Source organism: Chanos chanos, chromosome 1 (assembly GCF_902362185.1).
Source record: "Chanos chanos chromosome 1, fChaCha1.1, whole genome shotgun sequence".
Taxonomy (NCBI): domain Eukaryota; kingdom Metazoa; phylum Chordata; class Actinopteri; order Gonorynchiformes; family Chanidae; genus Chanos; species Chanos chanos.
In genome coordinates, this window is record NC_044495.1 from 52743705 (window position 1) to 52769224 (window position 25520).

General features: G+C 44.6%; 1 protein-coding gene across 1 annotated transcript; it reads right to left on the reverse strand.

The window, feature by feature from the left end:
- Positions 1-510: 510 nt before the first annotated feature.
- On the reverse strand, positions 511-25520 carry igsf9b (immunoglobulin superfamily, member 9b). Its single transcript, XM_030765223.1, has 20 exons — positions 25460-25520; positions 23261-23467; positions 12676-12822; positions 11063-11214; positions 10705-10822; positions 9982-10123; positions 9282-9427; positions 8914-9056; positions 8448-8588; positions 8160-8276; positions 7839-7989; positions 7581-7692; positions 7254-7429; positions 6916-7142; positions 6751-6835; positions 6342-6512; positions 5769-5805; positions 1280-4786; positions 931-1106; positions 511-701 (listed from the first exon to the last, which is right to left on the reverse strand). The coding sequence occupies exons 1-20, from the start codon at positions 25518-25520 to the stop codon at positions 511-513; spliced, it is 6207 nt and encodes a 2068-aa protein (XP_030621083.1).

A 25520-nucleotide genomic window follows, 5' to 3' on the forward strand; every position in this document is an offset into this window, starting at 1 on the left:
TGGGAGGCGGGTGTGCTAGCGTGGAGGCTAAAACCCATGGGCACTAGCCTCTGTCACTCGCTGCTACAGTTACACTCACCCCCTCATAACCTCACTCCCATCCAGCTTACTCTTCAGACTCAGGTCAATGGCACTTTCCCAAACCTATTTGTCTCCTCCCTCTGAATGGTCTGAAATACAAAATAATAAGATTGAAAATTTAATCCAGTCGCACTATTCAAGCAGTCATATCATGTTATCGTTCCTCCTCGCTATACTTTAATATCCAAAATCCCAGAGCCAAATATCATACTTAACATAAGCTCGATAAACATTCAAAATACACAAAAAATGACAGTAAACAGTTGGGACAAATAAAATTGGTCATTGCAATTGCAATGAAATTTTCACGATGTTGTCAGGTCTATTGGGAATCACTTTCAAAACACAAATCAGACAATAAGGACAAAACCGTCATAGATACATTTAGAGAGGATGGGTAAAGGGAATGTAACGGACCGAGATGGGCTCTCAAAGAAGAGCAGAACTTGTGTCAGAGTCTGGGTCTGGGGTTTGGCAGGACACTCGGGAGGAGGATTCCTGGGCTCTGCGATACTCCTGAAACTCCAGGCGTAGGGCATTGAAGCGTGCATCGCTCAGTGAGCGACTGTATGGGATGCGAGGAGGCTGGGATGCAGGAGGACTGACCAGGGTATATAGGCCTAAAGGAGTAGAGGGGAGGAGAGGAGAGGAGAGGAGAGGAGAGGAGAGGAGGGGGGAGGAGAGGAGAGGAGAGGAGAGGAGAGGAGAGGAGAGGAGAGGAGAGGAGAGGAGAGGAGAGGAGAGGGATGTCTCAAGGGTAGTCACCAGTGACAAAATGTAGCTAATCAGGTCAGCAGTATTGACAGCAAATATGATCGGATCAGTTGGGGATGATGGTCAGACTCTCACCTTTACTTTGAAGGTCCTGGAGGCCAACAGTGGAGCGTGGGCGATCTCGCCTAAACTCCCTACCCCGCCCAATACCTGCCTGGGGCTGATCCATCTTCATGGCCTCCAGGATGTCAGGATCCACAGAGCACTCAGCTGCGTCCCATTCATAACTTTCATCTACTGAGGTATTCCTTCTACACACACATATGCAACAACATACACAATGAGACATGCAAATTGAATGAGAATGAAAAAAAACAACTAATAAAACTTAAAAGAAACTTTCAGTTATTATCTTCGGCACCATCTGACAAGAGGTCATCCTCTTGCAATGGGATACGACAGTGTCTGGACACGTCAGCTTCACCTTTTTGATCTCCGCTCCCGCAGATCCATCTCTGCCCTGTGCCTCTCACCTTCCTCTGTGGTCTCAGGAGAGCTGAGTAGGGTAGGTGTGATGGAGAGAGATTGGCGGAGGTGTCCATGCCCATAAGGACCTACACTTCCCCTACCACTGCTCTGACTGGCATAGCTGGCCCGTCCTCCTTCAACTCTGCTATCCCTACCCCCTGCTTCTGTACCTCCCTTTCTTATGCAACCCCCCCTCTCAAACTCTCCCTGGTTCTCATGCTCTCTGGGTGGGAAGGGTGGGTGATATGGTGAGGGCCAGCTGTATCCTCGGGGCAGGAAAGGCCTGGGAGGTGGACCCCTTCTGAAGTCCATAGGGCGTGGATACTCCCCCCTAGCCATTGGTCTGTGTGGCCCAAAGGGTCGTGGAGGGTCCTGAGGGATGTACCTATGCTGCACTGACCTCAAGGTTTCCTGATATGACAAGGGGCATCTGGAAGAGTCTGGAAAGACAGTGGCCTGTCGTCGTGGATCCAAAGATTCACGTTGGGCTGAAAATAAGTGTTCCATGGGCCATGGTGGATCCATTACTGGTGCTGGAGCACCATGTTTGAGGTAGGAAGAGGTCATATAGGGCATGTTGCCATAGTGAAGTGGCTCGAGACTGTAATTGCTTGGAGTTCGTGAGGGGACTGCACCTTGCCACGAAGGACCTGGCCTGGATAAAGGGGCTGCAGGTGTGCGGCCCAAACTGTAGGATTTGATCCGTACATCAGGGATGGGAAATTCATCTCTGTAACAGGTCTCTGAGATATAAGTCCTGGGGTTTTCATAATGCTCCCACCTTTGAGATCCCAAACTAATGGATTTCTTTAGGAATGGTCGGGGTTGCCCAATGCCTGAGAGAGTTCTACATGGGCCTATGCTGATTGATTTCTTCATGAAAGGCATGGGAGCTTGAGAGATCCTAGAGGCTATTTTATTAGTCCTGTTGCCCTGAGAGTGAGGTCTTTGGGATTGTCCTGAAGTAGATTCTGTTGTGCCTTCAGCTTGGTCAGGACTTTTGGAAGCAATTGCTGCAACACTTTTAGCCATACTCATTAATGTCTGTGATGAACTAAATCTAGTGGGTTGCTTTTCAGAACTTTGGCTCTTCTGAGAGAGCAATTGCTGAGAACTCTTATGTCTACCTCTGCATTCCAAAACTTTCTCAGTGCTTCTCTCAGGACCTCCTATCCTGCAAGTTGTGTCTCTTGGTAGTACCTGTGATGAATGTTTAGAATCTGGGATAACCCCATGTTTTGAATGTCCAACAGGAGTAATAGGTGTCCTGCAATCTGAGACAACTGCACTGTCAGAGCCTGCTTTTGCTTCAGAGTGGTCCTGTGAGTGAGCCTCCCAGTTTTTTGGAACCACATCTGGCTCATCTCTAATTAGACTCCCTGTCTCTTGTTCTGTCTTAAGCCATGTTGATTCAGCAACCTCGCTGTCCTCAATTGGATCATCTACACTCATTTCAATAAAGCCTGGCAAGCTAAGATACTCTAAAATGGCACTGGTCTGCAAAGGGGACATTCTGGCAGGCTGTGAAGCCAGCTTAGCTTTCATAGAGTCTGACATCCTAGCAGCAGAGAAATTTGACTGGTCACTTTCACACTCATTTTCCAAAAGCGTTAGAGGGGAAACACGACTAGGGCTGTCACTGAAGATGCATTTGTCACTCTTGCGTGAACGTGCCCGTACAGCCTCTCTCTCCTGTTCAAGATATGCTGATGAAGTGCTGGGCTCGTCGACAACTTTGCTATCACTGTCTGTTACTGTCCCCTTTGCTGATGCTTTTTGTTGATCATAGGGCAAGGTGGAGCATCCAGAAGCACTGTGGTTTAACCTTCTACCTTCCTGTTCAGGTCTCCCTTCTTCTAAATGTGCGGTACTGTGAAGGCTAAGGTTGTGATAAGGCTGTCCAGGACTTGGTTCCCTCTCTCTATCTCTTAGAACAGACCTAGCATGTTCTAATACATGTCCTTCAGGTGGCTGTGTGTCATGCATGGTGGAGGATGTGGGCTTAAGGGCTTTTTCCATCTCTCTCTCCTCCTTCCAGGCTTCTTTAGCTAAAGATCTCTTGCTGTCCATCTCTTGGTCTTGATCTAAGAGTCTCTCAGGGTACCTGGCTCGACTCTTACCCAAGTCAGTCACAGATGAAGGAGGGCTTTCTGTTTTAGGAGAGAGAAGAGAGAGAGAGGTGCACTGTGTAATGGGTGACTCTGAGAAATCTGCTGTTGCCATGCTTTGCTGAGGTGTCTTTGGGCGCAAGGAGCGAGGTGTGTTCCCTTCTGAGAGGCTCTGCGCAGGCACTAGACTGGTGGGGGAGCTAACAGGGCTAATGTCCCACTGAATGTAGGATGAAGAAGAGGGGAGCCTCTCCATAGGACTACTGGTGTGGCCAAAGTAACAGCCCCTCCGGTAGTCAGATACACGCTGGGCCAAACTGCTAGGCCGCTTGTTTTTGTATCGTAATTGAATGTCCTGAGGTTTCCATACTGGGTCCTCTGCCACTGCCCCAGTCCATCTCCTCAGGGGACTGGCTGACTTGGAACGCCTCTCCTCTCTCTCTCTCTCCTGAACTCTGCGAGTGGCCGTATAGCTTTCCAATTCTCTTTCCATCTCCTCCCTTTCCTTTACTAGCTTCAGACACTTGCTAATGTTGTCCATCTCTTGTTCATCCTCCAGCTGTGACATCATAGTGCTTGGCTCAGTTAGACAACTGTCTCTGTCTATTGGCTGGTAGCCTGTGGAATGTAGCAGCCTCTCTCGCTCCAGAGCACGGGCTCTTCTCGCCAGACTAGGGAAAACGTCCTCTGGGTGGCCAGAGATACAATATTTCTTCAGAGAGTCATAGGTCTTTCTCTCGGTGGAGTCTGAGTAGAAGCTTGTCCTTTCCAGCAGTGCCTCTGAACCGCCCTGCTCCTCATCTGAATAAAAGCAGCCATGGCGGGAGAAATTTCTAGCCATAGCCTTCACCCTACCTGGGGAGTGTGAAGGCCTCTCAGAGTCTTGTGAATTCACAGACAATGCAGGAGATCGCTCCTTCCTCTCTTCCCTATCTGAGCTCAGAGAGCTTGACTTGGGAGAGCCTTTGAAAGAAACTCTGATACTTCCTCCACCACTTCCTTTCCCAGGTGATTGAGGGAAGTCTTTTTTTAGATTTTTCTTGATATGTGTTGGTGTGGAGCCGTCAGGGTAGGGCTTCACTATGAAACGGCCGTCAGGACCTCTGGATATGGACTCAAGAGCAGAGGTTGGTGATGGGGAGCCTCCAAGGTGGCTCTCAAAAAGGGTATAATGAGGAGGAGGAGAAGATGAAGAGAGTAGCTGTTTCTTCTGGTCCTGGTACTCACTGCGGCTGCCTTTATCAAAAGAGGAGCGATCAGAGCGGTCAGAGGATGAGGAGTTGGGGAAAAAGGAGAGGGGAGGGCAGAGTTTCAACTTCAGCACGCTGTCGGGGCTGTCAGAAGGCGAGCAAGCTCTGAAGAAGAGAGAAAATGAGGGAGTGTTAGGAGTCAGATTCAAGGAGAATGAAGGGCAACACTTTTAAGGATATAACTTGATCTAAAATGGCATTGAAAAGATAATGACAAGCATAAAAAATGTATTGCCATTGAAAAATCTGAATGGCAAGCAAATAATTAAGAGCTGGATCAATATTTCTACTTGAAGGGAAAGAGACACTAAACCTCTTTAATTAAACAGATTGCATGATTGTATGATATCCACTATATGGAATGGATAATGTGGACCTAGATGCTATGATGATTTGATAGACTTCAACCCAATCACCATAATCAGTACATATTAGTAGAGCTACTCAAGTGAACATTCATTAAGAAGAGACAATGGACAATGGAAACATTATAGTGACAAACAGATGCTCTAGTCTTTACTTTCAGTGGCCTTTATGATGTCTGTGTTTACTGCAACTAAGTGTTTTTAACATGCTTCTATTATGATTGCCTTTTTGTCACAATAATAAAATTACTTGCCCTGTAGCATAATTACGACATTGTTAAGTTGACATTTTCAAGGCCTCTGAAAACAAAGGCACTTTTTACACTTGGTTTTAAAATGTGTCTTGGGCGATCGGATCACGTGTCTATCACGCGTCTCCAAGGTATCCAGCTGACCACTTGTGCTGGGATTTCGTTACTGCTACGTTACTTTCGCTAGAGGATTATTACATTAGTCTCTTTCGGGTACACATCAGGACGCATTAGCGTTTACACTACAAAAATATGTGGTCAAATGTGTCCCAGACCCTTCGGTAAGTGGTTTGAGTGATCGGAGCAGAATGCGTCTTGGTGGTTGTTTACACATTGTATTTAGCACTGTCCACTTGTGATCGAATCGCCCAAGATGCATTTTAAAACCAAGTGTAAACAGGGCCAAAGAGTTAGCAGAGAAAAAGATACATATAGTGGCATGATGCATGCATAGTAACGATGAACACTTACTCTGAAGATGGACTCTTCTGGAAGGCAGAGGGGATATCTGAAACGGTTTTGGGAGGATGCAAAGTTCATATCATGCCACAGATAAAACGAGCAAAACAGTGAGATGACACAAATATAGCGCTAACTGAAATAAAGGCACCATGCAGGGATACCAAAAATGAGAGAGTGAAAAACATAGGTTCCTCTGGTCCAGTGTTTCAGCCATTAAGAGTAGACGGTTGGACCAGAGGAAGACAGAATGAAAGTCTCATTGTTGTCAACAGTAATGCATGCCTGTGTTTGCCTGTCGTGGTTCCATATAACAGACTTGGGCTGAATTCTGAGCATCAACATTGTTGACAAGAATGTAAGAGCAGTGGATTATACAGGCATTGTCTCTAACCTCACGCATTTGGATGGATATTTCTCCAATGAATTAGAGTTGAGTGGAATGGAGAGAGATGCATCAAAATACGGAACTGAATGCAGCCGTTTCTTTAAGCCATGATTATTCAATGTTATTTTTGAAGCCCCAAATAAATACAGTGAATGCACAGTACATGATGTGTATGTAAAAATGTCTGTCATCTTTACCGTCTCTTCTCTTCCTTCGTCTTTGCCCTCTCCTGTGGTTCATCACACACGCTGTCACAAGGGACAGGATGATGGCCACAAACAAAAAGCATACGCCCCCAGTCACACCGGCCAATAGGGGCTCAGGCACAAATGCCAGAAGGCTGGGCTCAGCTGGGTACATCTCCATATCTGTTTACCACATGGTGCACAATATTTGGTCAGTTGGTTTCAACTTTTAACTAACATGATGCATGATATAGAACGTGCCCTTGTGAAAGTCCGTAAATAAAAGGGCGTTTTATTCAAGAAAACAACAAAACCATTTCAAATGGTCAGAAACAATCACAAATATTCAATATGGAATAACAGAGTGATGACAGAAGACAATTGGATCCAGGTATGATATATATTGCTTAAAGACACTTACCTTTTGTAGAGACGTTGATGACTTCACTGGGCTCACTCAGAAGTTTGTCCCCACGGGACAGTAATCTCAGCTCATAGTTAGCATCCTAAGATGAATGAACAATCAGTAAGAAAATGCTACTGTGTAAAAGACAGGGCAATGCTTTATAACTTTGCAAGAAATTACCTTTACTAATCCTTGAACAATTAATTCACTTGTATTGACACTGATGGCTCCATCAAGAGTAACCCACTCCCCCTTTTCACGTCTCGCCTGGAGAACAAATCCAGTGATGGATGAAGATTCAGCTGTGGGTGGCACCCACTGCAGGAGAATACCTACTGCTGTGCGATTGGCTGAGAGCAAGGTAGGAGGAGCAAACGGTGGTTCAGTAGGAGACTCTGTTGGGGGTGCTGAACAAGACAGAGAGAAATGTTTTCAGAAAAACAGAAAAACTATGAAAATTGCGTTTGCCTCATCCAAACACAGAATCAATTCCAGAATGAGTTTTAACAGGCACTGACCCAAAGTCCTGACAGTGACGATCTCACTGAAGGGTCCTGAGCCCAGCTTGTTCTGAGGCAGCACGCTAAACTGGTAACTGGTCCCAGCAATAAGTCCTGTTACCAGGAGGTAAGTTTTCGAAGTGGGCACAGGAAGAGATGACCACTCATGTTTCCCTCTTTTGGTGGGCTTCACCCTGAGAGATGAGCACAATTAGACAAAATTATATATAACTCACTGAAACTGATAAAATTCTTACTGAGCAGTTTCATAATCAAAAGGTAATTGAATTTAATGCTCGTGTAAAACAGATAATTAGAGACAAGGACAATCACAGAGAGACTGACCAGACAGAGAACTTTTGAGTGTAACCTCCATCAAATCCAGGCTCCCATGACACATTGGCCTGATTCATCCCAGGATCTACTGACACTGATGTCACAGCATGAGGGCTGGTTCCTATGAGAGGGACAAAGTCAAGATACATTTATTCTGTCACAAGACAAAACCTGAATTAGAGCACCTCACAAATTTTTGAAGTTGAGCTGTAGCCAGTGGTAAGACATTCAAACATATGAGACTTGAGCTCTTGCACATTCACTCACCCAATACTAACACCAAAGTGCTTGCGCTGACTGTGGCTACACGATTTGTGGCATGGCACTCCCACGCCCCCTGGTGGTCCTTGCTAAGAGGACGCAGGACCAGAGAACCATTTGATGATACGGAGTATGGAGAGCGAGGATTGGAACCAACCTAAGTCACAAAATACAAAAAAAAAAAAAAAAAATTAAGTTCATTTTTAAGCAACGCATTGTCATAGGGACTGGCATGCTAGAGAAAACATTAACACAAGTTAACTAAAAGCTTTCACAAAAGCATACTTTTGTGTGAACAGAGGCTGTGGATTTTCAGCTGCTATTTACCTTGGTCCAGGTGATATTTGGAGAAGGGTCTCCATGTGCCTGGCAAGGGATCACCAACTCCCTGCCCACCTCCTGAAGGTATTCTGCCCGAGGGGCCACCATGAATGAAGGAGGGTCCTGTAAATGTGACGGGTTTAAACAAGTTAGACAATAAAGTTCTGACCTTGCAGAATTTATTGTGTTAGCTCTAAAGAGTTCTCTTTAATCATCAATCTAATGTTTTCATGTTCAAAAGCAACAAAACATGGCTTTCACATATTTTTTCAAATACATGCTAAACAACTTTACCTCCAGAATGACTTGGGTGGGTTCTGACTGGCCCATGGTCCCATAGCTGTTGTAGGCAGTGCAGGTGTACATACCAACTGCATCATCATTGGCTGTTGCTATGAACACTGAGCCTTCAGAGTTGACCATCCAGCCAGGGAGCTGACAAGGTAAAGGGAAGAGCTTTGCATAACTGTGCTATAAATAATTTGAGTGATTTTAGGGGAATGCCACAGTGACAGCATAGAATAACGATAAATTCATCAAAAAAATCTAATTTGCTCAGTAATCACAGCTTATTTTCAGGGAGCTTCAGATTAAAGAAATGAGAGAAAAATTGGTGATAAATCATTCTGGTGGTATTAGAACACACTGTGGAGGAAAACAGTTGTCTGGCAGGTATGACAAGCAGACTGAAGAATGAGTTTGAATAAAGATCATTAATGTCAGCCTAAAGAGACTACAGCATAAAGCTGTCAATATCTACCTGGTCCAAGTCCAACACATCTCCATCTTTGGTCCAGTTGACAAACAGCATCGGTGGCTCAGCCTGGACGGGGCAGACTATGGTTCCCTCCATGCCTGTGGGGAGGTAGGTCTCCCTGGGCATCCGGACTACCCGTGCAGGGTCTGTATGAGAGAAAGAATGTGTTGCGTCAATATAAAGAGCGGTATTCAAACTATATCTTGACACATTTCCCACTGAGCTGAGAGAAAGCATTAGCATGGAGACCCCGAAAAAACAGCATTGGCCTATATTCCAACACTACAAAAGTGACCATAAGATATTAACATTCATCCCAAATACATGTACATGCATGTAAGTGTGTACACACATGTATCCAATACACTTACGTTTTACTTTGAGGTTGGCAGAGGCGGAGGGTGGGGTGAGAAGTCCATTCGTAGGTGTGCATGTATAGTTCCCAGAGTCATCTGGGATAAGACTAGAGATGAGGAGGGATCCATCCACTAAAACCTTCACACGTGATTTCAGAGATCTGCACAGAAAAAACACACAGACCGTGAACATCGAGGTTATGGGTAATTGTTAATCGAAACAAACTACTGAATACCGAACTATACCCTAATGTAATCAGTCTATGCCAGTTTGTCTGTCAAACACTGATTGCCATCTTTCCTAATGTCTTTTGCTTTACTTTGTTTTCCTTGTTATCCTATTTATCTACACAGTGCTTTGACACTCCATTCTCTGCTTCCTAAAGCACAGAGAACAAACAGATTATTGATACAACATGAGAAAAAAAAATCTGATTAAAACAATCAGGTGACTATATCTGTGACTAAAAGAACATCATATATACTTACCGCATACAAGTCACACATTGTCGGGACTAAAGGGTCCAACTACAGCATCTCATGAGACAATGGATATTGTAAAGCATGACCATGAACTGCTTAAGTCTTTGTAAGATTATCTAGGAATGACACGGAAAGCTTGGCTGGACTCGTGATCCAGAGGAATACCTCCTTAAGCAGGTGTGTGTGCCTGATGTAAACCTAGCGAGCTGAGAGGACATTTGATGAAACTCACTCTACGTGAAACACGTTTTCGCCCTCTTTCCACCACTCGTAAGTGAGATTGGATGGGTAAGCATCAGCTTGGCATTGAAGAACTGCATCCTGGGACATGTTCATGATGGTGTCCTCTGGAGGGAGGGTGATGATTGGTGGACCTGTTTGACACCAAGAAGGGTGTATTTCAAACTGAAAGATTCGTTGCCAGTGTAAGCTTGACGACATTTAGCATCGACGAAATATTAAAGGTGTTAATGTTAAGAGCGAGGATTAGTGCTAGCATTAGCATTAACTCAAGGTCGAGGATTAAGGCTGTCAGTCTGCAAACAATGACTGTCTCTCTGGTTTTAAAGCTCAGGTTGAATGAGATTCAGGACAAGAAAGGTTTTTAGAACTAGACACACACACACATACACACAAACTATGTTGCACTTTCTTCACCACTAGATGTCGCTATATGTTTAGTTTCTGAAACTGTGAACCCTGAGCTTTTGTCTTACATTCTTAGGAGAAATTCTCTTTCACCCAAATAAGAGTGAAGCGTGAATAAACGTCTGCAGTATCATTAAGATCACTGAATGCATTCCTGGAAAAAAGGTCAAACATTTCTGCCAGTGCTTAACTGGGTTAATGGTTAATACCTTTGGAGCCATTTAAATGGGCTGAATCCTATTGTCCTCTGTAATGCTGCTTTTTTTTTTTTTACCCGCACGTGGGTGAGACACTGTGTGTCACTGACCTTTGACCAGCAGCTGGGTAGTATGAGTTAGATTGCCCTCCAAGTTGGACACGTGACACTTGTACATTCCTGACGTCTCCCTGGTAACCTTAGTCAAAGACAAGGTGCCATTGACTACCTGTTGGAAATGACATGTAAGAGATAAAGAAAGAGACAGATTTATAAGCCGCAAGTCGCTTGCAAAATCACAAGAAACTGGTCTCTGCTGAGTTGCTTGAAACTGATAATTAAAAAAAAAAAAAAGGAAATAGTATTCTGTAAAACATAAATAATAGAAATCCCTCTGACCAACAACCAAAGTGAATGAATAATAAACTGAGAGATCATGTGCTATTCTTAAATATTGCGCTTTCAATACCTCAATTTCCTTCTGTTTTTCCAGCGGAGTTTCATCTTTTCTCCAAGTGACAGTTGGTTTGGGGTTACCGTGGGCATTGCAGTTCAGAGTGAGGGGTTCGCCCAGAAGAACCTCCACAAAAGCAGGGGGCTTCTTTATAAACACTGGGGGAGCTGGAGCAGAGGTAGCGATCAGTCACTGAGGTCAGACCCAGCACAAACACCATTAACTTCACACTGATATAAAACATTTTCTGCCTGAAAAAAATCATTTTAAGAGACCCAAAGAACTTATTTACACATTTGTAATATAACGTTCACATACGTTACTGGCTATAAACATTTAATATGCCCCCCCCCCCCCCCCCCATACACATCTATGTATGTAAAGGTACATTGCATGAAACCTGAAGAACAGTTTTGAGAGATTTCTAAAATCATTTAGAAAGTTAACTATCTCTCTGAAAACTGCACTTAAAACAATTGTGTTTAGCACTAACAAAGCATCTTCTCTCATGTAAATCCTTTTCAGTGAAAACAAAGTCAAGAGTTATTTTCCCATGTCCTCTCTACACAAAGAAACTCCAATAAAGCAATGCTTATCTTCTTACAATAGATTGTATACAGACTACATGCTTTAAGTGGACAGCTTGTCACACATGTCTGGTCTTTCTCCCACTCTTCTGACTGGAAGGCAAGAGGGCTGACACATTCACAAACACAGAAGATGAGGTTTTACGCCTCACTGCTGATGTGGATTGAGTGTGTGGGTTCTAAACTAGACTCTGAGCCTTTTAAAGGAATGGTTATATGTGTGTGTGAAGTTTCTGTGGGAGTGAGAAATCAGAGAGAGAGAGAGAGAGAGAGAGACAGACAGAGAGAGACAGACAGAAAGAGACAGACAGAGAGAGAGAGAGAGAGAGAGAGAGAGAGAGAGAGAGGAAGGCTAGGGTGTGTGTGTGTGTGTGTGGGTGTGTTTGTGTGTGAATGAGGGTGGGGTGAGAGGGAAAATTGTTTGCACTGCCAAATAAAACAGATGAACACAGAGTCAACATTCAGTGCAATACTGATCCAAACACAAAATCTCTCTCTCTCTCTCCCTCACCTCTTCTGTTACTGACTATTCAAAAGCAAGTCAAACTAACTGAGGATGTAAGGCAGCTCAACAACAGCAAGCCATTAACCATACCCAGAGCACCAAGGCCTAAAACACAGACAAAGGCATCAGGCAAGGAACATAGTGAAGAGTGGACACATAAACACATACACGCACACGCGCACACACACACACACACACACACACACACACACACACACACACACAGACATTCACACTGATGTGAGCAGTGTGAAGATACACAGCCTTATGCAATCCCCTTTCATGCAGTGCAATCCGCCTCCCTGTAAGTGGCAGTTAGAGTCGGGCACTCACTGAAACTTCTCCTGTTACCGGGCAGCTTCACCACTAGGTAGCCGATCATACAAACGACAAAAACCTCCTTTTTGGAGTCCAGGTAGGAATAGGGTTAGGGGTTACTGCCTACATTTGCCGAATAACAGAGAGCTTAAAAGCCGTTCGGTCTTTTCTGGGAGGATTTGGGCTGCGGAACAACGAAGTCTGCTTTCTTCTGATACCTGTAATTGAGAGGAAGGTCCAGGTGCCATTCTGAAACTCCTCTGTGGTTTTATCCAGCAACAGAATGCGACATTCAAACCAGCCTTCGTCTTCCAAAGTCAGCTCTTCCACTCGAAGAGACGCCCCCTGTGTCAAAGACACACGACCTGAAAGAAACAGCGTGGTTAATAAACACAAAAGAACAAAAAGAAAGAAACACCTGTTAACCATCAAAACACACAGTGACATTACAAAGCAAACTGACTATAAACATGGACGCAGAGAGAAAACATTACGACTGACAAAACATACAAATCACGGGCTTAGAACAACGTAGCAGCATAGAGGCAAATAAGCAGTAACCTCAGGACAGGATCGGCAATTAGTCTAGTAATGCAAAACCATACCATTCAATGAAAAAAAAGGCCTGAAATTTTTCACAATTCTGATATTGCAGTAGTATAACAGCCCGTCTCTGCCAACCAGGAATCAGCTTTTCATTCAGAAATTCTTTCGAAGACATATGAGCACAGAAATTTATATCTGCCTGTGGGGCATGGGTGTAACTGATTTATAAAAGAAAAGAACAGCAGATTTAACAAAACAAATCAAAACAAAAAGGAAAGTGACTGATGACCACAATACACAACACAGACGGTGGAAAAGATTGAAGTTCAGACAGTGCAACCTATTGGAGTGGGAGCATTCAAAACAATCTCAATCCAAATAAATCAAAAGAAACTCAGGCTAATTACATTCAACCGGTCGTTTTTAACTTCTTGTATAGCACTTGGAATGAGTAGAACACACATCAGTGTAAACGTTAAACTAAACTGAAAAATTAAATCTGGATAGAGACCTTGAGCTACCACAGAGAAAATTCATTACAGTAGTGGATGTGTAGAGCAAGGTTATACTGTAAGTTATTTGGAGATCCAGTGGGTAAGGTAAAGAAATGAAAGGCGAAGCATTTTCTCCACTTAATAATATGTAAAAACTGACTAGACATAGTGCATTTAAAAATATCAACTGCTGCTGTTGATCATGCAGAGAGACAGAACTATATGGTAAACTTAGACACCGAGTAAAGACTTACTGAACAAAGCCATTTTTTTCCCTCTCTATCTCTCAGTCCCTACCTTTCTTACGCGCACACACACACACACACATTAAATTGGATTTCATATCTCTAGGATTTCATAAATTTTCCAAGATCATAAGCCAGAAATAATTTATACCTCACATTATGACATGAACATGCAATAAACCACACTGGCTTATCAAGGATATTCCTACTCTCTCTCTCTCTCTCTCTCTTTCACAGTCACACACACACACACTCCCCTCAAATATACACCCTTACACCCCACCCTTCCCTTTTTTTCCCCCTCAGTCTACTTCTAACAACTTCTGGTTCTTTGAAACTTGATCTCTGAGTTGCCTGGTTACTGAAGCCAAGTGCCCCCCCTCCCACCTCACACACCCCCCTAAACCCCCCCCCCCTTTCATTCCTCCTTTTTCAATGACAGCTTTTTTCAAATTTCAGGGAATTTAAACGCAAGCATGCTGGATGTCTATTATGTGTATGTGGGGGACATTTGCCGTTCACTGGCCGCAGCTGTTGTAGTTTTGAAAATAAAGAGAGAAGAACAGTGATGCCACACGCACCCTGCACAGCAGTAGAATAATAATGAAAAAGAAAATAGAGATACAACTTAGTTTTAGAGTGTTTTCATAGACCTGATGCCAAAGGACGGCGTACTGACCGGAGAAAGAAAGAGTGTGTGAGAGAGAGGTAAAAAAAAAAAGGGCCACCCTTCTAACTCCTCAAAGGAAATTACTAATACTTTTTTTTAAAGCTTCTGAAATGATCCGTGCAAGACTTTAAAGTGTCTAGTCTGGTACTGTTACGGATGCACCTGTAACGCACTAAAAGGCAGTTCAGAGATCTCAGAAACCCTGGAGGCCAGTTAGAGCTATGAGTCTGTTATTACAAAAAGCAGTCTGCGTAACGCGTAATTATAATCTAGCATTCCGACTGATTGAACCTGTGAAAAAGAGCACTTTGAAGTGTGCTCATCCTCAATTTATCTTTTCTTAAATGGTTATCCAAAGAGGTCTTGCTCTCCGTGCGATCGTACGGCGGGAGAAACATACTGAATTTTCTTTCTTTGCCCTCATCGTGATGTGACCGAAAATATCAAAACGAAATAGAATAAGGGCTATCATTTGGACTGTCTCTCTTACGCGGTCTTTGTCTCAAGGGCTGTCTTCCGAAAGCGCGAGTCCAAAGGAGCCAAAAAAAAAAAAAGCTTTAAAACCAATGAAGTAAAAAACCGTTGGCCTGAGGCCGCGAGGTAAAAAAAAAAATCCACGCCGTCCCTACAAAGAGTTTATACCGAGAACAAACAATTAACTCGATATTTGTCTTGGGGCTGCTGTTCTGTTTAAAGGATCACAAAGGACTCAAACAGGTAATCGTTTACGGATTTCCCACCCTCGAATCCTTCCCTTTAAGGCAGCAACTGTTCGGTCGGAGTTAAATATAGGGCCGACTTTTAAAGGGAGAGTGTCTGTGTGTGTGCGTGCGTGTGTGTGTGTGTGTGTGTGTGTGTTTATGTTGTCATAAAACAGACTCCTGGCATCCAGAGGTAAGAATGTCTGAGGGACCTAACGGGAGAGAGAGAAGCGGGAGCGGGGGGAATGCGGTCGGATATGAGAGAGGGTGTGGTAAAGGGCGTGTATGCGTATATGTGTGTGTATCTGTTCTCCTTCAGTGAGGTGCTCCAGGAGCTGCATATTTCTGACCTGCTCTTTCGGGATCCAAACCGCAAAAGGAAATAACTTTGCGCAAGGTATAATGAAAGAAACAAAACAAAAGGAGGTGTCGGGCGTAACACAGTAAATACACAAGGCTTAAGAAATGAGCGGCGAGAGGCGTAAGGAAAACAGCGCAGATCAGGAGAAAGAATGCTGGCTGTAAATGGAAAAACAGAATTCCACGCAGTCCATCATGGATGTCACACACACACACACACACACAATCACAGACATGTGCTCCAAGAATGTGTCAATTATCACATCTAACAACGCATGCAGTTCCTCACTGGCTATGTTGGGGAGTAGGAACTCTATTAGACGCTTAACCCTTTTCCCGCCTGTCTGTCCATCATGACGAATAGAATGTGCCCCCCCTCCCTCTCTAACGGCCCCCCCCTTAATTCTCTCAGGTTACCATAGTGATGAAACCAAGGGTTGGGAGTTTGGATTTGAATTTGGTCTCTGTAGAAACACACTGGGGGAAAAAAATACAGGGAGGGAGGGAGGAACAGCGTTTCTGTCAGAGATTTTGAAAAATGACATGAGGGATGCTGGAAAAAATAAAAACCTGTTTTGATTTAAATGATGGTCAACTGGCTTGTAACAGATAAGACTGTATACAAAAGGGGATGGGGAGAGAAAAAGAAAAAGAGAGAGAGAGAGAGACACAGAGAGAGAGAGAGAGAGAGAGACAGAGAGACAGAGAGAGAGAGAGAGAGTGAGAGTGAGAGAGTGGTGAAAGCAAAGCGTGTTTTCATTTGAATCTGTGGCTAGACAATGGCTGTGAGTGACAGATGCAGGTCTGTTTGGGTTTAAATGTGGAGCTCCATGGTGGGGACTACGGCTGAGACACTCGTGGAGGAAAAAAACAATTAGAGCATGGTCTTCAGGTCAACCAAATTTTCATTAATTCAAGGATTTACGTTATTCCTTTGGTCGCATTTTTTAAACGACGACATTTAATCTCTACCAAAAGGACTTAAACGTTTCCAGCTATCACACTCAGAACTGCCAAGCAGGGAGAACATAATCAGACTAAGCAAACCTAAGTTATTGATAAACTCACAAAAATGTGGCAAGTGCATGGCAGGAATTCCATAAGAGGGTTAGGAGGGAGGTAAGGCAAAGGGCATTCAGATCAATAATCAGCCCACTACAACCAATCGGCGTTCAGCATTCTCTGACCCTCCTGACCCCATAATTTTCAACCAGACACGTCCATCACTCCACACGGGGCTATATTGACACGATGGCTGGGTTCACCAGGGACGCATCAGCCAATCACAACTTGAGGGCTCTAGACATCTAGAGACAATGAGAAAACAAACAGCCCAACCACACCCCTTTCTCTTTTCTCTTCATTATATACTGTTTCCTCTATTACCCCTCTGAATCGGACCCATCCTTTTCTTTCTGCCTTCCTTCTTTCTTTCTTTAAAAATGACATTTTAGTTTAACTGTTTTCCACTATGTTTTCTCTACATCTATTTTACCTTTCTTTGCTGTCTATATTCTCCACCTATTTTTATCCCTCTTGGCCCTGGGAGTCTATCCATCTATTTTTTTTTTTCTTTCTTTCTTTGCTGTCTCCTCTCCCCATATATTTCCATCCATTATTTTTCCACCAGCCTCATATCACATGACGGCACCCTCACGCTCTAACCTGCGCTGCTGTTTTGAGTTGTCTGTCTGGTGTGCAGTGGAGGATGTGAAGTAAAATCCTAATTCCCACACGGGCACTGGGTGCCCCTCAGGGACCTGCTACAGGCAGACTCTTTCTCAGTGGGTGGTGGACAAAAATCATCCGCAGTTAAAAAAAAAAATCAGTATTTTTCCTGTCTGAGAAACACCGCTGCCAAAAACATGCGGTGCTGGGATTTTGGGCAGTAGCTTTTTACAGATTTACAGAGTCCTTGTTTCAGGCTCCCAGGGGGCTTAGAAGAGACATCCTCTGAAAATAATAAACAAAAAAAAAAAACCCCACACACACTATTTCCAGGCCATAAACAATATGTCAATAAAAATAATACAATTTACAGCCTTTTTGATTTATTCATGAGTATAGATGGACCTCTGCTACATCACACCAGCAAGAGACCACTTCCGCAGTATAACTGTGGGTGGTACGAACAGCTTGTCGATTAAGTCTGTTTTTTCCGTTTGTTTTGTTTACCGTGATCTGTTCTGTTCTTCTCTGTTTAAACCTCCGGGATCACCCCCTATTGTCTGCGGACAGTGGAATGCCCTCGTGTCTGTTGGGGAAACTGCTTTTCGCAGCTCCATACGTTAACGTGTCCTCGCGGCCCGGGGACGTGCTTACTGCATGTGTTGCATTTAATATTGCTGCGCCCAGAGAAGGAAGATGGATCATTGTGTTTATAGAGACCCCCAGCCTTGTTTTTCTTTGTTCCATACCATATGAGTTTAAGGGAGCCAGCTCCCCGCTGCATTGTGGGATGTGTTTTCATTTGAATACAATCATAAGTCTAGGGGTTGGCCCCCTGCCCCTATCACCCATCATCCCCCACCCCCTCCCCTTTCCCTGTCCACTCAACCCCCCCCTAAATTTTTACCCCCCTCCTCACCCCCTCTCAAAACCACCCCATACCCCTCTTCCCTAATTCTACACTCTCCCTAAGCAGTCTAACCCTCTTGTGAATAGGTCTTTGTCATAAGGCAGATTACAGTTAACACTGTCCCTGTCGCTCTCACTCCAGCTGCCCCCCCCCCCCCCCCCCCCCTCGCTACATCAGAGAGCAGATTTGGTTCAGGAGCGGCACACAACTGAGACAGCGGCACTGCCATTGGCATGGCTCAAGGGCACAGATCAATACAGAGAACATTTGAGAGCAACCTTATCCACCAGAACGGAGCAAAATGGTCAACACCAGCTATTTAAGTGTTATTCAATAATACGTAACCGATACGGACGAGTGAATCCTGTGCTTTGGAATGTCTTAAACAGTCACAGGCTGCTGGTGAATGTTTATCGGAGTGTTTTTATTCTTAGTCATTCAGCTGAGAGAGGACAAATATTTATTGCCGTAGACTGTCGAGTACACATATTTGTGCATATATGGTGTATTGTCAATGGAAACAGAAGTCAGTCTGTGAGCTGCTCTTTGTCACTTATTTTCAGGCTACGCTGCTTAATGTCACAGATAAGGCAACATCTTATCTCAAACCATGGCTACGAAACGCATCAGTTTTTTCTCCAGATTACAAATTAGCTCAATTCAGCATGCCATTCCACATCAAAATCTCCAAGCCCACGAGGCTAAGCCTAAATTTTGACCCTGTAAAATCCAGCCCTGACCGCGTGCTGTAGTTTCTCCGGCCGCCCATGCTTGGCATTTGACTGTGGCCCACCAATACGCTTCCCACATGTTGCATGAAACTCTCTGTTTCCAATTCACTCCCAGGTATGCGTCCTCCCCGAGGAGCCCCGAACCGTGCGTGGAGGTCCTGTACAATGGAGCCTTGCACAATAGCCGCCCGATCTACTTCCTTGCGCCTCTGGTTACACAAGAAAGCAGCAGAGACGAAGCGCTGAGAGTTAATTGTTCGAAAAGAAAAACGAAAAAAACAACAACCCCAAACTTGCAGAACATGAGATCCAAGAGTTTGCATTCTTTTCTCTGCTGTGTTAGTGTTTGGGCAAACATTTAATACATCTGGTTTGAGCGGAAATACAGGTTTGTTCTTCAATGTAAGTGGTCTCATTTTCTTCTTCTTCTTTTTTTTTTTTTTTACTTCCTCCAAAGGTGATCAACCAATAGAAATGTCAGGTAAACTACACACACACACACACACAAAAAAAAAAAACAATGGCGAAGCCTATTCCATGGGACAAACCTGGAGGTCAACGAGAGGTAAAGGTCTTCTCGGCTGAATGAGCTGTGCTATGAAAGAGATCTGTGGTGAAAGAGTGTCTGTAGTGGTGGAGGGGGACGGGGGGGGGGGGTGAAAGTTGGTTGACCTGGCCTCTGAATGGTCTGTATTCTATAGTAGAAACATAAAGAAGGGGACAGATATTTAGGGGCTCTGTCTACGAGTAAAAGAAGGAAGAGTGTTTCAGACGTGTCGGAAGGCCCAGATGAAAGGAAAGTGCATGTCACAGAAAGGGTGAGGGAAGACCCTGTTTTTTAGCATTGTGCAGAAGTAGTATTGGGAATAGGTAGTATTGATGAAAGAGGAGTGAACTGACTACTTCAGAACTCAGCAGCCCCTCCAAAGAGTTTTAAAGGGGGGGGGGGGGGGGGGGGTGAGTTGGGTTGGGTATGGGGGTGTCGTGTCCAGGCCATGATGCTTTTAAGCTCAGACCTGTTGAACCCAGTCTAGGGGTTTGCAGCCCCTCCCTCTTCCTGATGGGGGGTCTTTCCCCTCATTTCCTCAATGATGGAGGGATGGAAAGAAACAGGCATTTGATCTAGACTGCTTAAAGTAATAGCTTCTGACAGCGCGGGCTCTGAGTACAATCTCCACACCACCAGACGCAGCTACCAGGGCAGAGCGCTGGAGCCACTGCCAAAAATAAACCTTACAAGCTGTCATTCTTTTACACAGGTGTTACTAGCGCCATTGGTAACCGGCACTTCTAAACCCGCATTTGCTAAAGGAGTGGAGTTCATGCGGCCTATTTCAAACCAATGCTTTTGTGCTGATCATGCAGTACTTTCCTTTTTATTACACAATTTTCCCATGTGCTTAAGAAAATAAAAACTGTACAGGAGGATTAGTTGACTGATTTTTTGGTATTAAAGAAACGTGTGTGGTCTAAATGAGTTGTGAGAGAAAGAAAGAAAAAAGACAGGAAGAAAGAAAGAAAGAAAGAATGAAAGACAGACAGACAGAGGGAAAGAAAGAAAGAAAGAAAGAAAGAAAGAAAGAGGGTGGGGGACTAACATGAGAGAAGACCCTCTCTTAAATTTACTTATTATAACTTCATCACATGAGGTTAGCGTGGGCGCTTTGCCCCAGCTATATATCTCCAGCTGTCACTAGTTGTCTCATTAATGTGGTGCATGTGGCCAAAGCAGGGACACTGGGCCTTGATCAAAGAGACAGACGCACATCCAGCCCCGATATATCATAGCTCAGGAATGCCATTAGCTTTCATTCTAATCAGAAATGCCTCAGATACCGTATCGTAAAGATTGGAGGATGAATTGATGTCTTTATTACGACTCTTATTCACGGATAACAGAAGCTCGCACCACTCCCGCTTGACATTTTCGGAGTCTGCGCGAGTGAGCATGCAAATCTACGCAAAGCAAAAGCCAAAGCGCGACGGAGTTAAGGCTGGGATATGGAATAAATATCACGTCCCGATACCGTTTCGTACCAGACCAATGAGTAACAGTTAATAAATAACAAATTCCATTCACGTACAGTCCACTTACGCTAGGTCTCAGCTGAGCAGACCTGCTGCGACAGTGATATTTCATCCCTAAACCTCAAACCATAATGAGAATAAGTGGCATGCATATAAATGTTGGAACATTAGAAAGTTCCCCTTTTTCTCCATTTCGAATCCCCAAAGGAGATTTGGTTTTTCGAAAACAAAACAAAAAAGAAAAAAAAAAACCAACGAATACTTTTTGAACATGTGCGGAGGATAGGGAACTCGTCTGATGCGCAGCAGGGACAGCTTTTTGAAGATGAGAGACGATGGTCGGGTCTCGTCTTGTCTCTTGTGGCGTGTGGGGGGGTTTCTGTGGTCAGGTCTACATCCGTACGCATTTTAATTTGAGGGGAGAGCACATGAGATACACAACGCTGATATGCTTTATGTGTTGCCAGCTGGCTCCCGACTCTGAGGGAAATTACAAACAGAGACGCGATTGAAAGTGAGTGGGGGACAGAGAGTGAGAGAGAGAGAGAGAGAGAGTGAGAGAGAGAGAGAGAGAGAGAGAGAGGGGAGGCTATTAAGTAAAATTTAAGACCTTTAGTTTTATCTTTAGCACCATCATCGTGCCTTGTATTCCCTAATGTCTTAAGGGTATAAATTAGATGTTTTAGTTTGTGTGCTTCCTTCTTTCTTTGTTTCCCTCTCTCTCTCTCTCTCTCTCTGTTTCTGACTGTCTGTTTTGTCTGCCTTTCTTCATTGTTTCAGTAATAATAAACAAGTCTACTCCTCATTTGCATCAGATCATTCACTGGTAAGCTGTAATGGGGGTGCAGATGACTAGTGTTTTGGTCAGGAGGTGTGAGGTCTCATCTGTCCAGCAAATGATCCTCGCTGCTCTCTCTCTCTCTTTCCCTGGCCGGTCAGGCCCCAGCGGGAAGGAAAGAGGCGGGGGGGGGGGGGGGGGGGGGGGGCAGTGTTAGGGGGAGTGGGTGTCTTGATGTCTACTTCGATCTCTGATCAAACATGTCAAAAAAGTGAACCAAATCAAATCAAAAGGCGTCCTGTCGAGGACTCCCGGTGAGAAGCATTGACCTGCATGGAGTGACAACCAAGGCTATGGAGACACAGGCTGTAGCATTGGTTATGACCAAAAAAAAAAGAGAGAGAGAGAGAGAGAGAGGAGGGGATGGGGACAGGGGCGGGGGTGAGATAATGATAGCTCTTTGTTTTCTGTTTTTCTGGGAGACAATGACTGGATTATACAACCAGACCAAGGAGAAGCTATTATTCCATGCGCTCCTTCTTACAGCGAAACAATCTCCTATTAGTGGGTCAGACCAACAGTATCCCGAACACAGACAGACAGTACTACCACCGGCCTCCCTGGCGGCCCCCGCCCCGGACCTGCCTCAGTTTAACCCTACTCTCCTTAATCCCAGCTCCCGCTCAATAACCACCCCCACTGCTGCTAACCTTTCTCCTGTCTGTTTTACCCCTCCTCCACAACCTCCTCCTCCTCACCCCCCCCCTCTGTTCTCCTCTGCATCTATTAAAACTGGTTCCCACTCTCTCCCTCCTCATCCTTCACCCATTCTTCTGACTCCCTCTGTCTCTCTCTCTCTCTCTTTCCCTCTCTCCCAACACAGACAAACACATTGTAATTAAAGGTGCATCGCTTGGGTGGGTCCTCCTTATTAGTGAATATTATGCCCAAGAGGGTTTCATCCCATTATCAACATCAATAAATACCAATGTACAAGTGACTACACTCCCGCAACATACTTCACCCAGTTCTTCCACCTCCATTCAGACAAACAGTTGTTCTCGAGGCGCCTCCCAGCCATATAGCACTTATGCCGGAAATGACATCCCACAAGGACCTTGAATGTTGTTGAAAGGTTGAACAAGGTGGATTCTTACTCTGAATAACTAAAGGGAAACAATCTTTTTCAAGACACTGGAAAAAACACCCAAAAGCACCTTCATTGCCTGACTGGGTAACAGGCAGTGTTTTGTGGGTTTTGTTTTGGCTTTTCTTTTTTTTTTGGTGTGTGTTTGTGTGTGTCTGTGTGGGAGTGTGTGTGTGTGTGTGTGTGTGTCTAATCCTCATAGGAAACAGTGCAGTTAAAAAGACTAGAACTGCCTTTAAAGCATCCATTGTTTCCTTTGCGCCAAGGCGCTAAACCTTTTTGAGAGCACTCAATAACCTAGTGGCATAGAGGAAAGAAAAATACATTTCAATCTTCTTCTTTAGGTTTTGATTTGAGAGAACCTTTCAGATTTTTTTTACCCTTTGTGATAAGTGGAGTGAGCGCCTGTTGATTTTTTTAGTCAAGTTATGATTCCAGTTATGATTCACTGCAAGGGATAACATGTTGTTTTTTTTTTTTTTAAACAACTCAGCGGTGTTGTTTAAACCGGGAGCGGGAACTCACCCTTGTAGTTTGGATGCACACGGGGAGTATATACTCCAAATTTGATGAGGATAGGGACGTTGTATCCGAGTCGTACCCATTCCACAACGTGCAGGGGGAAGAGATTTGGCGTGGTGGTCCCACCCGAGGAGGGAGTGAGGCTGCAGCCAAGTTCAGCCGCCCCCCCTACCCTTCCCCGAACCACCGGCTCGGCGCTGTGTGAGGGACCTGTTGGAACAGGACACACGGACACATCATCTCACAACTCTCTCGCAACTTCAGCTCACACTACTACTACAGCCGCTGAAGCGGGATTAAGAGATATGCTTTCTGAGGAAACACCTTTTAGATCAAATAGGGACAGGCCAAAAACAATGTTTAAAAGCTAGTTTGTTCGTTTTCATCAGAACAGTACTAGTACATCCTGACTCTTGTAGGTGTATACGCAACTTGGTAACTTTCAAGCTTTTTGACCACTGTTTATATTACAATGCTCTGATTCTGTTCTGTACTCCAAAGTTAAACAGCAAAATAAAGTCGGTTTAACACAATGAAACGTTAAAGATAACGACTTCAACATACGCAACATGTAACGATTGGAGTAACGCATCTTCCCATATATGTTTTCTATTTATTTCACATGTTGAACTTCAGCCAACGGTGGAGGGGGGATATAAACATTTGTTATTAGTCAGCGAGCTGCGTTTGCTTGAGTTTCAGCTGTTGGATCAAGTTGATGATAAAAACAGCATTTGCTGGACCATGCGGTTGCTCATTCCACCGGCAGCTATCGAATAAACATCCCGTCTCATTTTTTATGGTTGGAAGGAGATTCTACAGTTTTCCTCCAGTTCCATTTTGGCTCCCTGAAGAGTGAGGGAACAAGAGGACACAGACTAAAGAAGGAGCCAAGAGGAAAGCAAGAGAGAGAGAGAGAGAGAGAGATGGAAAGAATGAAGAAGGAAGAGTAGAGGAAAGAAAGAGAGAGAGAGAGAGAGAGAGAGAGAGAGCGCAAACGGGGGAAAAGAGTTTGGGAAAACAGGAACAAAAGAGGGGGTAAAGAGGGACAGGGAAATTTGGGGGAGGTACAGGGCCAGAGAGAGCTGGGACTGCTGAGAGATGTTACATGCATGTAAATCAATCTGTGTTAATATGCTGGAACCCTGCCTGCTCGTTCAAACACGTAGACACGCCCCAAATTTATGTGAGACCCTAAGCAAAACCTCCAATGAGAGGGGGAGCTGGGGCTGTGTGAAGAGCAGGCGGGGCTTCGTCCAGGAGCCGCTAGGCCTAGGACATGGAGAATCCCATTAGACGCACCTGGTGTTGCTGTTGTTCCCTACTGTTGCGTTTTGCCGCTGCTGGTCCTCGTCTGGCCCGGCGATTAGTGGGTAATCTCTCAAAGAGAACGCTTGCTGATAGCGCCCCATAAACACACACACACACAAACATACACACACACACACACCCCCTTCCGCTGTCATCCCCCCTTCCTAGCCTAGACCCCCTGAGGCACACACATGCTCCCCCCTCCTCCCCCTTACGCACCCCCACGCGAAAAGTGTGCCTTGAGGGAAAGGGGAATCTCTAAATCCCAGATTGATCTAAATCCGCGTTTGTAGGTTTCATTCTTTGACAGGGATTTCGCCCCTGTCCTTGCATGTACTCTAGGGTCTCTTTAAATACATCTCCCATCCCCCCCCAGCCCATCCCCAACCCCAACTACCTATCCGTTTCACTTTCCCCCGTATTTACGAGCTACTGTCCTTTGGGAACCAGTGACAACTTTTCTGCTGGACTTCTAGGCCATATTCCCAGTGAAAAGAGGCTCCTCTCATTCACAAATGTATCTCTCGACTGTACTGGTTTTGTAAATCTGATTCAAAGGCAATGGATGGATTTCTGGGATTCTGAATATGCTGGCCTAAATCTGATAAACAGCATGTTTACTTTGGTGTGAAATTAGGATGGGGGGAGGAGACTGGTGATTGAGAGGAGGTTGAGTCAGGTTGCATGGTGAGAAGAATAAATAATGAGCAAATGGCAAACAGTTGGAAAATTATAGTAAAGAAGAGAAGGGAAAGAGAAATGAATTTAACAGGGACAAAGAAGATGTGGCTGGAAGAAAGGTGAGAAGAGAAGAGAAGAGAAGAGAAGAGAAGAGAAGAGAAGAGAAGAGAAGAGAAGAGAAGAGAAGAGAAGAGAAGAGAGAATACTCACGTAACAGACAGAGGGCGGCAGCAAAAGTGATGCCCAGAACCCAGAGTCTCTCCTGGGCCAT